At 46.2% G+C, this 18091-nt stretch overlaps 1 protein-coding gene across 9 annotated transcripts; it reads right to left on the bottom strand.

Annotated features, from left to right (window-relative positions):
• Positions 1–1468: 1468 nt before the first annotated feature.
• Positions 1469–17825, bottom strand: ZKSCAN5 (zinc finger with KRAB and SCAN domains 5). 9 transcript variants are annotated; one of them, XM_027527689.1, is made up of 8 exons: positions 16794–17278; positions 16015–16535; positions 15728–15887; positions 10732–10870; positions 8268–8350; positions 7906–8038; positions 4585–5193; positions 1469–3792 (listed from the first exon to the last, which is right to left on the bottom strand). In XM_027527689.1, the coding sequence occupies exons 6-8, from the start codon at positions 7916–7918 to the stop codon at positions 2675–2677; spliced, it is 1740 nt and encodes a 579-aa protein (XP_027383490.1). In that variant the 5' UTR covers positions 7919–8038; positions 8268–8350; positions 10732–10870; positions 15728–15887; positions 16015–16535; positions 16794–17278; the 3' UTR covers positions 1469–2674. The 9 variants fall into 9 exon arrangements, with proteins under 9 accessions (XP_027383490.1, XP_027383489.1, XP_027383488.1 ...); XM_027527688.1 differs by having other exon boundaries at positions 7906–8041; positions 16794–17249; XM_027527687.1 differs by lacking the exons at positions 15728–15887; positions 16794–17278 and adding an exon at positions 17766–17825 and having other exon boundaries at positions 7906–8041.
• Positions 17826–18091: the final 266 nt, after the last annotated feature.

The raw sequence follows: 18091 nt of genomic DNA, 5'->3' as shown, positions 1-18091 counted from the left end.
ACACGCTAGTAAAGTAATGCTCAAAATTCTCCAAGCCAGTCTTCAGCCATATGTGAACCGTGAGCTTTGTGATGTTCAAGCTGGTTTTAGAAAAGGCAGAGGAACCAGAGGTCAAATTGCCAACATCCGCTGGATCATGGAAAAAGCAAGAGAGTTCCAGAAAAACATCTATTTCTGCTTTATTGATGATGCCAAAGCCTTTGACTGTGTGGATCATAATCAACTGTGGACAATTCTGAAAGAGATGGGAATACCAGACCACCTGATCTATCTCTTGAGAAATCTGTATGCAGGTCAGGAAGCAACAGTTAGAACTGGACATGGAACAACAGACTGGTTCCAAATAGGAAAAGGAGTACATCAAGGCTGTATATTGTCACCCTGCTTATTTAACTTCTATGCAGAGTACATCATGAGAAACGCTGGACTGGAAGAAACACAAGCTGGAATCAGGATTGCCAGGAGAAATATCAATAACCTCAGATATGCAGATGACACCACTCTTATGGCAGAAAGTGAAGAGGAACTCAAAAGCCTCTTGATGAAAGTCAAAGTGGAGAGTGAACAAGTTGGCTTAAAGCTGAACATTCAGAAAACGAAGATCATGGCATCTGGTCCCATCACTTCATGGGAAATAGATGGGCAAACAGTGGAAACAGTGTCAGACTTTATTTTTCTGGGCTCCAAAATCACTGCAGTTAGTGACTGCAGCCATGAAATTAAAAGACGCTTACTCCTTGGAAGGAACGTTATGACCAACCTAGATTGCATATTCAAAAGCAGAGACATTACTTTGCCAACAAAGGTCCGTCTAGTCAAGGCTATGGTTTTTCCTGTGGTCATGTATGGATGTGAGAGTTGGACTGTGAAGAAGGCTGAGCGCCGAAGAATTGATGCTTTTGAACTGTGGTGTTGGAGAAGACTCTTGAGAGTCCCCTTGGACTGCAAGGAGATCCAACCAGTCCATTCTGAAGGAGATCAGCCCTGGGATTTCTTTGGAAGAAATGATGCTAAAACTGAAACTCCAGTCCTTTGGCCACCTGATGCGAAGAGTTGACTCATTGGAAAAGACTCTGATGCTGGGAGGGATTGGGGGCAGGAGGAGAAGGGGACGACAGAGGATGAGATGGCTGGATGGCATCACTGACTCGATGGACGTGAGTCTGGGTGAACTCCGGGAGTTGGTGATGGACAGGGAGGCCTGGAGTGCTGTGATTCATGGGGTCGCAAAGAGTCAGACACGACTGAGCGACTGAACTCAACTGAACTGAACCCTGTATCAGCCAGTCATTGGCTGGGAGGGGCGGGCAGCTGACTCCTAGGTGGGGCAGCTCTCTTCACCTGAGCCTCCAGAGAACCGGGCGAGCTGTGAGCACCTGGCGGCCAAAACTCAAGAGCAGCTGGGAGACAGGTATGGCAGCCTGGTAAAGGGGACCTGGCCTGGGCACGAGTGCACACACACACAATGAACAGGTATTCATTAGGTGTTTATTGTAATTCAGGCCATCAGCAGAAGCAGGACTTCAGCGGTGCCCCAAAGCCTCTCACCATCTCTCTAGCAAACATGTTCTGGTTAACCCTCTTCCATGTCATCATCTTTTCCCCACCACTCCTTCTGAGAGCTTTCCGAAAGGCAGGGCACACCAGACCAGGACCTCCCTGCTTCTATGAATGTTTACTTTCAAATCTAGTGGCAACCCAAGTTGAAACTCATTCTTTATCCACTATCTTATGGGGGAGATCCATCTCAGGGCAACTGGGAGTTGGCACACATACTGCTTGGACCACAACTCAATTCTCAATTCGATTTGGTCCAACTCCTTCTGTGGATAAAGCCACCCTCATTTGTTTGGTAACAGAGTAAAAACCAGTCCACAGCCTGGCCTGTCAGCTCTATTACCCAAAGGTCCCATTCCCCTCTCCCTAAGACGTGACAGACCAACAGTTTCTCTTGAATTTACAAACATAACTTCTCTTCTACTAGCTAACTGTGGTGCCAGGAGAATCAAAGACAAAACAAAAAGGTAGAGTGTGTTTCATGGAGAATTTGTTGACTGAATAAGGCAGTAAGAACACATACCATCCAGCCTCTGAACCTCGTTTTTGCCCAGATATAAATACTTTAAAAATCAATTTATTTCCAAAGGTTTTAAAATACTCAAGATGGGAATGACACCTGGAGCATTCCAGTGGCTGGCATTACCGCTAAGGTTCGTTGCTGAGATACCAACACCAAGATCATGCTGAAATTTCTCTCTTTCAGTGTGCTCTTCCCTGAATAGATTAGCTGTCAATGCAGAAACTACAAATGAAGTTTATTTCTGAGTTCATGAGGCTTCTCCCAGTGTCAATGTTCTTAGATTCACGTGAAGAATGAGTGCCTTCTGAAGGCTTCCCCCCACCCACTGTATCGTTCTCTTTCATCTAGACTCTCGCACATGAAGATGTAAATGAAAGCATTTCCCAGTGGGAAAGCAGATCTGTACTTGCTGTGGATGCTCCAGTGTCCTAAGTTCTAACTGAAGGATCTCAACATATGTGGTACGTTTGATGGCTACGCTGAAGAAGATGCTTGAGGTTGTGACTACATTAGTTATAGGAATAGGGTTACTCTTCAGAAAGGCGTCTCTAAAATTGTGTAAGAGCTGTTCTATGATAGGAACCTCTAGACACTTCAGGTCTTTATGGGATCTGTCCTCTCGTGACTTCTCAGATGTTTAAAGAGGCTACAACTCCAACTGAAACTCATGCCGCATTCTTTACACTGAAAGGGTTTCTCACCAGTGTGGATCCTCTGATGTTGATTGAGATGTGACTGCAGAGCAAAGCCTCTGCCACATTCATTACACTGATGGGCTTTCAGGCTGGAATAGCTTTTAGGATGTTGTTTGATGTGGGGACACTGGCCAATGCTTTCTCCACACAGATCACATTTATAGGTTTTCTCTGCGGTATGAGTTCTGTAATGCTGAATGAGGTCTGAACTATAATGAAAGGCTTTGCCACACACGTCACACTTATAAGGCTGCTCTTGCAACTCAATCTTCTTATCTTCGATCACTGTTAAGTTCCAGCTGTATGCTTCCTCGCAAACACCATTCTGTTCATTTTTCTGGCCCATGTGGAGCACCTGATGTTCAATGAGGCTAACGTACTGAAAAAAGACTTCTCCGCATTCATGACACTGGTGGGACTTCTCTCTTGAGTGGAGCCTCAGATGCCCAGCAAGGTGTGAACGTCTCCCAAAGCCTTTCCCACACTCATTACACTTGAAGGGCCTCTCCCCGCTGTGCACACTCTGATGTTGAACCAGGTGGGACCTCACTCTAAAGGCTTTCCCACACAAGGGGCAGGTGTAGGGCTTCTCCCCAGTGTGGACCCGCTGATGCTGAGTCAGGTGCACACGTTGATTGTAGCTTTTCCCACACTCGTCGCACCTAAATGGTTTCTCCCCAGTGTGTATTCGCTGATGCTGGATAAGATGTGCGCTCTGAATAAAGCTCTTCCCGCATTCGTTACATTTATGGGGTCTCTCTCCGGTGGAGGGCTTTTTGTGGGCATAGGTGACTTCGCTGAAATTCATCCTCTTTGAAGAGGGCTGTCCTAGTATCTCTTTCATGGGCATTCCCTGCTTTCTCTCCAACTTGCCCTGGTGCTCGTGGCCTTCTCCAAAATCTTGAACTGGAGACACATTTCTTTGGAGTCTACCTGTGGGTTCCATGTCCGCTTCTGAAAACTCTGAAATTTTCTTCTTAACATTCAGTTTTGTATTCTTACTTCTTCTATTGCCACCTGCAAAAGTCAAGAGGAAATGAAAATGTTATCGGTCCTTTTACAGAAGAAAAGGATAAGGAGGATAATCAAATGAAACTATGATGTAATAGAAGTAATGGAGGAGTAATGTAATAGGAGGAGGGGAGCATGTGTGTGTGTTGGTGTCTGTTCAGTGAACAAGATAGAGAGCTTACTTTGGAGGGTGATGAGAAAGACTGAGGACAGATAGTCATAGGGAAAAGCCAAACACGTTATTACACAGAGAGGAGAGAAAGGAATTCTGACATAGGAGAGGCGGTAGGAAATGTGGAAGGGATCCTCACCCCAATATGAGTCATGGAGAGAGAATGAGACAGAACAAAGATACACAACTAGATGGTGAGAACTGACGAAGACCTGAAGAATGGGAAGCAAAGGTATATGAGGGGGACATGGAGTTGGAAGAATATCCAATTAGGAGCCAGGAAAAAAGAGAAATGAGCCAGAAGAAATGTTGTCGGGAGTTCCCTGGTGGTCCAGTGGCTAAGACTCTGCACTCCCAATGCAGGGGGCCAGATTCAGTCCCTGGCCATGGAACTAAACCCCCCATGCTGAGACTGAGAGTTCAAACGCACAACTAAGACCCAGAGCAGCCAAATAAATATTTAAAAAAAAAAACCATACAGTACAAGTGATAATAAAACAGAGGGTAACTCTCCGTCCCTGCCTACTACAGCTGCCACCATCCCCACACCGTCTGTCCGATGGTTCTAAGCTGATAAAACAATTCCTGCATTGTTTACGCTCTGAAGACCAACTGCTCACACCTACATCTTTGGGATTTCTCTCTGAAGTGGCGCTTGAGGTGCTCGATCAGGTGCGAGTGGCGCCCGAAGCTCTTCCCGCACTCAGGGCAGCTGTAGGGCCGCTCACCGCTGTGCACGCTGTGATGCTGGACCAGGTGGGAGCTGACGCGGAAGGCCTTGCCGCACACCTGGCACGTGTAGGGCTTCTCGCCAGTGTGGACACGCTGGTGCTGGGTGAGGTGCACTCGCTGGTTGTAGCTCTTCCCACACTCGCCACACTTGAAGGGCTTCTCACCCGTGTGGATTCGCCGGTGCTGGATGAAGTTGGAGGCCTGCAGGAAGAACTTCCCGCAGTCATTACACCTGTGCCCCCTCTCGCCGCTGGTGGGTGGCTTCCGGGTCACGTCGGTGATAGCCCTGAGCTCTCTCTTCTGGGGAGGGGTCTGCCTTGATCTCCCCACTGGCGGGTGGACCTGCCACCTTTCTACCATGCTGTGAAGGTCGCTAACTTCTCCAAACTCTTGACTCGGGGGAATAATTCTCTCAGGGCCTCCTGAAGTCATCCAGGATGACTCAGCTTCATCAGAAATCTGCTTTACTGTGAGTTCCACGTTGTCGTTTCTGGACTCATAATCTGAGATGACAGAGGGAAAATGAAAACGTTAGCTTACTCCCTGCATTCAGGAATAGAAGAAAACTACATGAAACCAACAAGTGCAAGCAAGGCACAACTTTGTAAAGCCATCTGCAAAATGACTTCACAATACAGACATGGGATGGGGATCAATGAAGTTGGAAACTGAGGTAGGAAAGGGAAGACAGAGCCAGCAGGAATGGATCAATGGGATGAGATTGGAAAAGCAGTCAGACAATGACTTCCTCTTGGTACAGGACTTCCGTCCAGTAGCTGTTTGTGAACACCTGTGCTGTGTTAACTATTCTCAGTAAAATCTGATGCTGGGTGATGTTGCTAACCCAGTCCTCACCTTCCCCTTCCTATTCATTCACAGCCTGGAGAAGAAAAAGGATCTCTCTAGCTTTTTCAGTCCCCAAAGAATCTCAGTTTGGTGTGAATCAGTCTCAAGGGAAAAAAGCATTCTTTCTACACCCGGAGAGGCCTTACGATTGTTGAGAGCTAGGTCACCATTAGGTGGTCGTTGATGAAAGAGACACTTAAAAGGCTGCAGTCCATTCCCTGTGTAACTGGATCAGCAACACGTATTTCACTCAAAACATGGGAATTTAATAGAGTCTGCAAAGATAAACTTTCAGTGGTTAACAAAAATAGGAATGTTTCTTTAAAGGCTAGAGAGATAGATCATAGCCCATTGAGAACTTTCTAAAAAGATTTTTTGTAAAGAGAAAAATTGTTTTCAAACATTATATAAAACCTTCCTGGCACCCTGTCTGGCATCCTGTGTTTCTAAGGTTGGCTAGTTTCCTACTCATTCTTCTCAACAGCTATATCAAAATGTTTGATCCTGGTCCAGGAAGATCCCACATCCCACAGGCTACTGAGCCTGTGCCCTCGAGCCTGTGCCCTCGAGCCCGTGCTCTGCAATGAGAGAAGCTACTGCAGTGAGAAGCCCACACACCACAACTGGAGAGCAGCAACTAGAGAAAAGCCTACGAGGCAATGAAGACCCAGCACAGCCAAACAATGAATGAATTAACTAACTAAAAAAAAAAAGGAATTCAAAACAGCTTGGAAAATAATATGCAGAAGAAGTGTGCCAAGTTCTGCAACTCTGAAACCCATTAAATACCTATAAAGTGATTGAAAAAGATAAAACAATACTGACTCAAATTAGACCAAGAAATTAATTTTATAAGTAGGGAACGAAAGAAATTTGCATTGAATATAATATTTATACTACATAACCAATTCCTTGAGACTACCACTAAGATCCCAATAGACAAGTAAGCAGAGGGCATGTGCAAATAACTCAAAGAAAATACAAATATGTATCAATAGTAATAAAGGAAATAGAAAATCTGAAAGAGCAGTAGGAAATGTTCCTTTTTAAATAAAAGCCTGTGAGTGCACTAAACCCTCAGACAATGTAAACTGGGATAATGCTTTTCAAAAGAAATTTGGGCTTATAGTGGATGGATTCCATCTAAAGTCCACCAGCGTGCCTGACAGTACTCTTCCAAAAGAATTCATTCAAAAGAGGCTACAAGCCATAAGCTTCAAAATATTTACCATAGTGCTGAGGTATTCTATAATTGCTCCAGGCAGCACAGCCAAATATTAGTTTCCAAGATCATTAACTTAGAAATAGGTTGAAAATCTCACCTGGGGCACAAAATTCAAGAAGGAATAAGACATGTGAAATGCAGATGCCAAGGCGAATGTAACACAGGTAGGAGTGATCTGAGAATAGCAATGAGTGAGTGAGCCATCCACGCATGTGCTGTGCTGTGCTTAGTTGCTCAGTCATGTCCAACTCTTTGCGACCCTGTGGACTGTAGCCCGCCAGGCTCCTCTGTCCACGGGGATTCTCCAGGCAAGAATACTGGAGTGGGTTGCCACACCCTCCTCCAGGGCATCTTCCCAACCCAGGGATTGAACCCAGGTCTCTGGCACTGCAGGCAGATTCTGTACCGTCTGAGCCATCAGGGAAGCCCAATGGAGTGAACTAGCCAACCATACATGAGGGGCAAGAAAAAGAAGAATGCTACTGAAAAATTCTAATAACTACTTCACCAAACGGTTATTCAGCAAAGTCTGAGATGCTCCTCAAATGTGAATTACTCAGTTAACAAGGACTCAATTTGTCAAGGAACAGAGAATGATCACTACTACAAATCTATTAAGATCTGATTTTGTAGTTTTAAGCTAAACATAATATTTGCCCAATTGCAAATACTATCCCCAAAGCACTATCAGTTCTCCATTGTTCTCCTGGCATGCTCCGTCATGTCCAATTCTTTACAACTCCATGGACTGTAGCCCGCCAGGCTCCTCTGTCCATGGAATCTTCCAGACAAGAATACTGGAGTGGGTTGCCATTTCCTACTCCAATCATACTCTTACTATGATGGAATTAATCAGAATAAGCTGAATAAGAAAAAAAAAGAGAGAGAGAGACGGATAAAGCTGATTTACTCTCACAGAAAAACAAAATAACCAAAGTCATAGCAATTACATGCGTACGTGTATAACCACCACTGTGCTGTACACCTGAAACTAACACGACACTGTTAACCAACTATATCCGATATAAAATAAAATTTAAATAAATAAATATAACAGGCATGCTTTTACTGGACATGCTAGAAATACTCTTTATGGATAACAAAATGAAGATGTCCTACACCACACAAACGAAATCATTCTTACCCATGGAAGTCATACTCCCGTAATTCTCCTTCCGGTCATTCCTATAGAGGGACTTCTGAGACTGGTCCAAATGTCCCCATTCTTCCAGGATGAAGGACACAGCCACGTCAGCCACATCTTCAATTTTCACCAACTTCTGAAACACGAGATCACCATAAATCTCTATTCCCTAGGCTCAGAGGGGAGGGACTGTGCTTCACGGAGGGTGGGGGGAGCAGAACAGGAAAACACAGTGACCACAAACCCAGACGAGCCCCGTCTCTGGTTAAAGAGATAGAACCCTGATACAGTCAGGCTTAAGGCAGCTACATGCCCAAGAACCGACATGGTCCCTTGACATAGGCACAGGGACGCCGGCTCACCTGGGACCCAGTGGAGAGGAGAGAGGCTGTCAGCTCCTGGCTGTCCTTCAGGGGAAGGGAGGAAACTTGGAGAGCAGGAAGCACTGAGAGGGGAGAAAAAGAGGAGTCTGTGAGAATCTCTGCCCAGTTCCGACTGCCATGATGTTCTGCTTTTTCTCAAGAAACCACCATGGTGCCCTGTGGCACTGAGGCCACATTCTTCTGCTTGGCCGTCAAGACGTTCTACACTCTGGATAGAGTGTAGATAGTCCTGCTGCTGACTGGGGATGGGACCATTCCCCTAGAAAGGATGCTCTCTGCCCTGCCAAGGTCAGACCTCGTCACCTCGAAGAATCTCCACAGGCCCACATCTGCCATGAAGCTGAAGCACCGCCAAGAGCCCAGGGCTTCTTGAGCTTTAAGGTGCAAACACATCACCTGGGGGTCTTGGCACAGGGCAGATTCTGCCTCAAGGGTAACAGGGTGTTCCCCATATTGTGCATTTCTAACTAGCCAGAAGGTGATGCTGGCACTGCCGCTCTTGGGACCACACTTGGATCATCAGCAAGGCCTTAGTCCACACTCCCTTCAAAACATGACTGTGGTTGGTTTATAGACAGCCGACTAGTTTGCGTCCTAGTTGGTCTACAAGTAAGTCTACTCTGTGTGTTATGAGAACAGGCAGATAAAGTAAATCTTGCCTTTTGAAACCTCACTGTCTGATGGGCAGGGCTGACTGGAAGCCTTACTGCCAGCACAGGGCAGAGAGCATTATCCTCAAGGTTCACCCAAGTTCCAGCAGGAACAGAGTGGGGGCATCTGCCGAGTGGACAGCAGGAGGTGGGAGCAGCAGGAAAGCCTTTCAGCAGGAAGTGACTCTGGAAGGAGGGGTGGGATGGACCGAGGTGGGATAGAGGTGCCTTCCCAGTACAGTGACCCACACATGCAACGCCTGGAGGGTCTGGTTTCTAGATCCTGGTGACCATCTGACCCTCTGCGGTCACCTCTGCTGCTCCTTTGTCTGAGATTCATGGTGCATCCGGACCTGCCTCGTGCACCCTGACCTGGACAGATCCACCTGCTATCAACCTTTCACCTGTTGACTCAGACCTTCCTGTGGTGTCCCAGGTCCTAGAGATGTATTAACATATGCATATGGAGCCTACTTGTGTCCAAGGACTAGGAAGATGAGCAAAGACTCAAAAAGAGGAGACAATGGTTAGGGATGAAAGCCAGAAACAGAGTTGGATCTGAACCCAGCAGTGTGGCTAGAGTCAAAATGAGACGTGAAAGAAAGGGATAAACATAGTCTATACTGAAGCAGTAATTATGAATATAGACTACTTTCCAATATAACTGGAATAATTAGAATAACTACATCCTAAATAAGTCCACTAATATTTTTTGAAGTTCCTGTGAAACCCACTGTTTCTAGCTTTTAAGAAAATGACCTTGGCCCTCTCAAGCTCAAATGAGTCCCAGGGACAGAAAACTAGCCCTCAGTGCTATCAAAGGCATGAGGGTGCAGCCTGCCCCAGAATGTCAAACCAACCACCCAATCCAGTATTTTCTGTTGGAATAAGCAAACTGGCTGGGTCTGGCCAATAGGGCAGAAAAGAGAAGCAACACAAAAGAGTTGGACATGACTTAGCAACTAAACAACACAACCAATATGGGGTCCCACCTCCAATCCGGATGGTACATAAATCAGATCATCTTACTAAATCTTAAAAATTCTAAATTCTAAAATATATCCAGGGACTTCCTTGATGGTCCAGTGGTTAAAACTCTGTGTTTCCAATGCAGGGAACATGGGTTCGATCCCTGGTTGGAGTACAAGGATCCCATAGGCAACAGGGCTTGGCCAAATAAAAAAAGAAAGAAACTATATCCCATATCAAGAGATTCTGATTAGAGATGACAGACTTGTGGACATATATCCTCATAAATGAGATACTAGGTATGCACTTTTCCTCCTTGACGTGTCTCATAGAGGTTAGTAACAATGAGGTGAGGGTGAGAGGGATTGAAGGAGAGAAAGAGAGGTCAGATGCTCTAAAGGTCCTTGTGAAACACAGCTTAAAATCAGTTTTCACATGAACGGCCAAACAGCCAGAAGTGCAGTTAGGAACCGGAGGGCTTTGTCAACATGAGCCTTAGGACAACAAAATGAATGAGGGAGAGCTGGAAAACCATTGCAAAACCACAATGATACTTTCATAAAAGACTTCTAGATCTTTTAACAGTACCTGTACTTAGACTTGTCTTCAGCCGCAATATAGGTTTCACATGGCCCTGGATATTAGTACAGCTCCTAGCCGGCCTCCAAGCTGACCAAGGACTCGATTCCCCGCCCCCACCCTTCCCAACCTCCAGATGATGCTAACTGCGGAGAGGCTGCCCAGACCTAGGTCTCTCGCTACAAAACAGCTTACCCACACAGCCGGGATGCCCACACCCATCCCACGGAAGCCCAGATTCTAACCGTCTTCCTCCAGAAGACGAGGCTCCTGTGGCTCATGTTCGGCCTGGGGATCCACAGGCAGAAGCTGGTGACTGAAGGACTCGGGCCCGGCTCCAGGTGGCACGCTCTTTGGAGGAAGCCCTTCAGGACACGCCACAATCTGCCAATCACAACCACATTAATCAGCATGTTACAGGAAGGGCTAAGAGTCAGATATACAGATGACATCACCCTTATGGCAGAAAGCGAAGAACTAAAGAGCCTCTTGATGAAAGTGAAAGAGGAGAGTGAAAAAGTTGGCTTAAAGCTCAACATTCAGAAAACGAAGATCAGGGCATCTGGTCCCATCACTTCATGAGATATAGATGGGGAAACAGTGGAAACAGTGACAGACTTTATTTTCTTGGTTTCCAAAATCACTGCAGATGGTGACTGTAGCCATGAAATTAAAAGACACTTACTCCTTGGAAGAAAAGTTATGACCAACTTAGACAGCATATTCAAAAGCAGAGACATTACTTTGCCAACAAAGGTCTGTCTAGTGAAGGCTATTTTTCCAGTAGTCATGTATGGATATAACTATATCCATACATATAAAGAAAGCTGAGTGCCTAAGAATCGATGCTTTTGAACTGTGGTGTTGGAGCAGACTCTTGAGAGTCCCTTGGACTGCAAGGAGATCCAACCAGTCCATCCTAAAGGAAATCAGTCCTGAATATTCACTGGAAGGGCTAATGTTGAAGCTGAAACTCCAATACTTTGGCCACCTGATGTGAAGAACTGATTCATTTGAAAAGACCCTGATGCTAGGAAAGACTGAAGGCGGGAGGAGAAGGGGATGACAGAGGATGAGATGGTTGGATGGCATCACTGACTCAACGGATGTGAGTCTGAGTAAACTCCGAGAGTTGGTGATAGACAGGGAGGGCTGGCGTGCTGTAGTCCAGGGGGTCGCAAAGAGTCGCACACAACTAAGCGACTAAAGTGAACTGAACTGAAGAAAGAGCCCAGCAAGTTCACGTTCTTCTTTCATTCACTCCTTGCCCAAGTATTACCTGTGTGTCTACAACCATCTGGGACTAATTACACAGTGGCTGAATAAACATGGCCTATGTCTAGTTGAAGACAACTTCCATTAAATACACTGACACACAAATAAATACACAATTATAAGCTGTGTTACATGTCAGAAAGGAGAAGAATGTGAGGCCGTGAGGCAGAACAGATGAGACCTATGTCAGACTGGGTAGCCAACGAAGGCTTTTCTGAGGAGGGGTCACTGAAGGCAACACTTGGAGGATGAAAGGAGTCAGCCAGGAGAAAAGTGAGGAGTGACCCAGGCAGACAGAGTGACATACTCAAAGACCGTCAGGCAGAAAGCCAGAGTTGGCCAAGTTTAGTCAAGTGGGAAAAAAAAGAGAAATGAGCTTGGAAAGATCAATACAGGACTCAACAATCACACTCAGAGACCCAGAAGACCAGGTTCAAGTGGGACAGACAAATGCCAAGACTGGGGCTAGTGCATGACTGGTGTGTATCTTTCTGCTCTTACACAACCTTAGGATATCCATAGCCAGTCTCTCTACAATCTGTCTCTTCTGGAAAGTACTAGCTCAATGGCATCGAAGCAGGTAATCAGATCCTGTTTTGAGATAGAATTGCTCTCCTCGCCTCTCACCTTCCCTTATGTTTCAAAAGCACTTTCAATTTTAACCCTCCTGGTCCTGACAAAACACAGCACAGGAATTACATTAAGAGGTGGCTAGGGACTTCCCTGGGGGTCCAGAGGTTAAGATTCTGCACTTCCGATGCAGGGGTGAGGGTTCGCCCCCTGGTCAGGGAACTAAAATCCTACATGCTGCAAAGCCAGAAAAAAAAAAAAAAAAGGCTGCTCCAAGACAGAGAGGACAAGCAGAGTTTAAAAAAAAAAGAAAGGGAAAAAAAAAAAGAGACGGCTGCAACACAGTTGTGGCAAATATGACTCTGCATGGAAGTGTGTGTCTCCTTTCGGACCTGCTCAGGCAAGTGAAGAAAATGCCAAGTAGGTCAAAGGGTACCTGGGGACCAGAGAAGCGAAGCAGCCCCAGAGGTCCCCTGAAAAGCAGACAGAGAAACCCAGGAGGAGGGACAGAGGATACAGCCTGGGAAAAGGCTTGCCAGAGACAAGAACTACCTGGAGATAAAGATGAGGAGCAATGTCAGGGATACAAAGGGCAGGAAGGGACAAAGGCAAACACAGTGAGCTGAGCAGGCTCTTAGGAAAACCTGCACCTCTGGGCCTCAAATCCCTGATTCCCACCCAGAAATGATCTGAGTGTTCCTTTCACAGATGGGGTGCATGTCGCAATGACAGAGGTCGATGTGTAATACCTGCTGTAAATCCTCCATTTAAAAACGCTCTTGGGGGACTTCGCTGGTGGTCCAGAGGCTACGATTCTGCACTCCCAGCATGCAGGGCCCGGGTTTGAGCCCGGGTCAGGGAACTAGACCCCACATGCCACAGTTAAAGATATCATATGCCGCAGCTAAGACCCAGCACAGCCAAATAAGTATTTTTAAAATAAATAAAAATGCTTTTTGCTTTAAACTAGGATTTTGAATATTTATTACTATAAAAGAGTAGGGTAAAGTTTGTCCGCAAGTCAATGTTAGTGTTACTAACTCAGTCTTGAGTTAGTGTTACTTACTCAGTCTTGTCTGACTCTTAAAGACCCCATGGACTGTAGCCTACCAGGATCCTCTGTCCATGGTATTCTCCAGGCAAGAATACTGGAGTGGGTAGCCATTCCCTTCTCCAGGGGATCTTCCCAACCCAGGGACTGAACCCAGGTTTCCTGCATTGCAGGCAGACTCTTTACCATTTCAGGCACCAAAGGAATAACCAAATGGCACCAAGAATCTTTACTTCCTGTCCTAACAGAAGCAATAAAAAGATTCAAACACTCCTGTTTGCAAGACAGACATTCAGCTCAGCTGCAGGGTCTGGCAGAGGGTCTACTGTAGCCCCCTTTGCTGCCCCCTTGCCTCGTGGGGTGAGCCAGCCCACGATCTGAAGAACCTGAGGATGCTCTGGAACACTGACACCTGAAGGTTCTGAAACACCCTGACCCAGAAGAGAAGAAGAAAGAGGCTGGTCCTGTACAATGAAGGGCAATGGCTATGAAGAATGAGGCAGCTTCTCTAGCTTCAAACTCATAGACCTAGGATCCCATAATTTTTGTTTCTTTGCTATCAAAAAAGAAAAATTAATGTTTCAGAGAATGTGGGCCTACCAACAGGCGGGAAGTAGAAAGTCAGGTGATAAATGAGTAAGAAAGGGTAAGAAATGACAAAGGAAGAGAAGAAGAACAACGTAAAGATACAGATCTTCCCTTAAATGAACAATTGATTTCAGGCCATCCCAACAAAAATATCAATAGGATTTTTGGGGTGGTAGAAGGTAAGTATTCTAAAGTTCACATGGAAAAAAGAAAACATTGGGAAAAAAAATTTGGAAGGGAGAAGGGCAGACCTATTGAATACCAAAACACTTTGCAGAGCTCAAATAATTAAAATACTGATATGTGAACAGACAGTAAGACAATAAAATAGAATAAAAAGAACAGAAATGGACCCAAATACATGGAAAAATTTGGTATTTAATAAAGATGACATTTTAATCAATCAAGGAAAAAAAGGGATTGCTTGCTGGGACAACTTGACAGACATCTGGGAAAAAAAACCGAGCTATAAACACCGCAAACACACCACTGCAAAATGAATTCCAGAAAGATCAATCATGTCAAAGGGTCAAACAAAAACAATAACACACAATGGAGAAGAAACAATGAGAAAGGTTTCTTATAATACTGTAGCAGAGACAGCCTTTCTAACTATGGTACAAAATCCAGAAATCATAAATTAAAAGATTTAAACTGACTGCATAAAAAGGAAAAAGAAAAACCAGCAAAGCAAAAAAATCTCCATAAGCAATGACAAACAACAAAAGGAGGAAATAACTCTTGCAACTCAGATGGCAGATCCAGTGCTTGCTTTTTCTAATAGGTGAATATAAACAGAGAGTTCACAAAAAAGGGTATATGCACAGCCTTTTAAAATATGTACAGCGATCAAGCTCACTCATAGTAAGAAAAAAATGCATGGTAAACTTGCAAATGGAATACTGCGTCTTTCAGATTGGCAACAATCTCAAAGCTGGATAACACTGTGATACCAGGCTTTGAGCAAAAAACTTCTCTGATACACGGCTGCTGGGGATATAAATTGGTATAACCTCCACAGAGGGCAATCTGTCAACAACTATCCAGACTACAGATGCGTATGGCCTCTGAGTCAACAACGGACTTCTCAGTTTTGATTCTACAACTAATGATGGATGGAAAGGATATTCGTGGTAGCAAAGTTTGTTAAAGATTCAGAGACAGTCTAAAGGAACAACTTAAATAGCCTTAAATTATTGTACATCCATACAATGGAACACAATGCAGTTTCAAAGAGTGAGGCAGCACTCTATGCACTGACATAGAACAAGCCAGGATACACTATAAGAAAAAAAGCTGGACTTCCCTGGTGGTCCAGTGGTTAAAGAATCTGTCATGCAATGCAAGGGACATGGGTTCAATCCCTTGTCCGGGAACTAAGATCCCACATGCCAAGGAGCAACTAAGACCGGGCACAACTACTTAAGCCCACACTATCTGGAGGCCACATCACACAACTAGAGACTCCATGCACAACTAAAAGATCCCGTGTGCTCCAGTGAAGACCCAACACAGTCAAACAAAAAAGTTTTTAAAGAGCAGGAAATACATTTTAAAGAGAAAAAAAAGCAAGAGGCAGAAGTACAAGGTGATGTAAAAAACATTTGTGTTTTTTTTTTAAAACAGCATACACGTAGACGCTAACAATATACAGAATACAGTGTACCTCTGTAAGGACAGACAAGTATCATGGGACAATGGTTGCTTCTGGTGAGAACTCAGGCAGCTGGGGAGTTAGGGGTGGGAGGGGCACTTACTTTTCATTACAACCTTATGCACTTTTTGAATTTTGTATCATGTCACTCAAAAAACAAACAGGGTAATTTAAAACAAACAAAATCGCAGACTCTCTTCTCCAGATTAACACATGGATACTGCTTCTCTTTGCTGGAGTGGCAGGAAATCTCCACAGTGGACCTAATCCCAGGAGAACAAAAGAATATGAATGAAGCACCAGGGCGCTCAAGACCTCACCCCTGCTCAGCTGCTCCTGAACTCTCTTCCTCTCCTTCCTCATTGGTCTAAGGCCTCCTCTTTCACTCACCTGTTGCTGACGTTCCTCTAGTTCTCTTTGTATATTTTCTACCACGGCCACAGCCTCCTCTCCGCTTTCCGGGTGATGCTCTCTCACCCAGGTCTGGAACTCTTCAGGCAGGATGGTCAGGAACTGCTCCAGCACCAGTAGCTCCAGGATCTGCTCCTTGGTGTGTAGCTCCGGCCGCAGCCACTCACAGCAGAGCACCCGGAGCTGGCTGAGGGCCTCCCGGGGGCCTGACGCCTCGTGGTACTGGAAGTGCTTGAAGCGCTGATAAAAAGTCTCGAACACCGGCGGACTGTACTCCTGCATCCAGGTGCAATCTTCTTCTTCCACCTTCACTATCAGAAGGTCTTCTTGCTCTGGTGAAATCTCCGAGGGAGGGTCTAGGTCTATAACTTCCCCAGATCCTGTCATTATCATTCCAACTCAGCGGGATCTCGCTCCAGGTAAACTGGGTTACAGTAATCGAATCCGTTTCTCTGCTCTCTGAGATCTTCTGAAGGACACTTTCATTACTATGCAACCTACTGATATATTGGAAATCGTTATTATCAAAGAGATGACAAAGAGGTCATCTATCCTAAAGATGACCATGCAGCAGAGTAACTGACCACAACGTGTACTACAAAACAGCCATCACTCCACCCACAAAATGATCAACACAGAATATTTCTAATATTTAAAAAGTGTACAGGAGAGCAATAAAAATCTGACCTATGGCTTCATCAAACACAATTTTAGTGGTGAAGAACGTTATAATTCATATAAATAGTAAGACGACTTACTAACTAGTCCAGACGCAGCCGCTCCTTCTCTCTACCACAAGCCAAACTTAAGTCGGAACAGATGTCAAAAACGTTACAGTGGTCAAAGTTGGTCTCGTCCCTCAAGCCATAAGAGCTTGATTGACCAACGGGAGATTTCATGGGTCCCGAAGAGAACCAGGGTTTTAGGTACAGATTTTGCACCTGGATTGCGCAACATCGCCCCTGACCCCCGAGCCACGGAAACCAGCCTGGTCAAGGTTAGGGACAGGACCCTCAACTGGACACAAAGGCCATTCTTTTTGCTTAAGGCCCCCGTCCCTGGGAGCTCTCCTGGAAGACCAAGCGCCCGCAGCCAAGGGTGGGGAAAGACGGGTTTCTTCTTACAGACGGAGAGAAAAGCCGAAGCCGACACTTCGCAACACTTCCTCGCCGGAAGTAAGCATGTCCAAGCGTTCCTGACCAGCGGGGTAGAGCCAGAAATCCCACCCCCGCCCCCCACGAGAGCACTTCCGAGTCCTCTCTAGGAATCCCGGAGGTCCTTGCCTCGCCACAGGAGGAAAGTGCCCGCCCCAGGCTCCGCCCTAAGACCCGCCCCCGGAAGGGCTGTGGGCCAATCGGTTGGGAGATGGATCCCAGTCCCACCTCCAGCAACCCGGCCGTTCCCCGCCCACCCAGACGCAGATACTTCAACGCTAGAGCCGGGTGGCAAATAGCCACTCTCTGCCCCTACTCAACGCCACAGCCGTTTAAGCAGTCCGAGTCCGCCCCTTTCCTTGGAATAGGGGCAGAGGCCGGGACTTAGGTGTCCAAAGCCCTTGCTTGGCCACAGTTGCTAGTGTCTGACTGGAACTTGCGCTCCCTCACCCCCGGCGCTCTTCGCCGCGGTTCGAAGTAGGTCCGTACCTTTGTGCGAACCGGCAACCTTCACTTCTCTTTAATGGACCCGAATCCACTCGCCACTCCCCTCACCCCGTCTCCAGACACACCCACCTCCTTACAGCAGCGGTCAGCTCAGCCGGCGGAAACACCCAACGTCAGACCCGAGCCCCCGCGGCTCCGGGGACTACAATTCCCAGGAAGCACCGCGCGGGCCACGCCCTCTAGCCAATAAGGCAGGGGCTCTCTTCGCAGCCTCAGTCTCACGGTGCGGGAAAGCTGGGAGGCGTTTCTTCAGAGGCCCCAGGGGAGGCCTGAGTGTGTCGGGAGACTAGCCTCCTGGCTGCGGAGAGAAGGCGGAAGGTCCGCGTTCTTGAGAAATTCCTGAGCGGTGTTTTCAGGGCTTCTCTAGCCAAGAGGGGTCCCATCTTTAGTCTCAT

This window comes from Bos indicus x Bos taurus, chromosome 25 (genome assembly GCF_003369695.1).
Source record: "Bos indicus x Bos taurus breed Angus x Brahman F1 hybrid chromosome 25, Bos_hybrid_MaternalHap_v2.0, whole genome shotgun sequence".
In the NCBI taxonomy this organism is placed as follows: Eukaryota; Metazoa; Chordata; class Mammalia; order Artiodactyla; family Bovidae; genus Bos; species Bos indicus x Bos taurus.
Note: the sequence above shows the minus strand (reverse complement) of the source record. Positions and strands in the feature narration are given on the sequence as shown.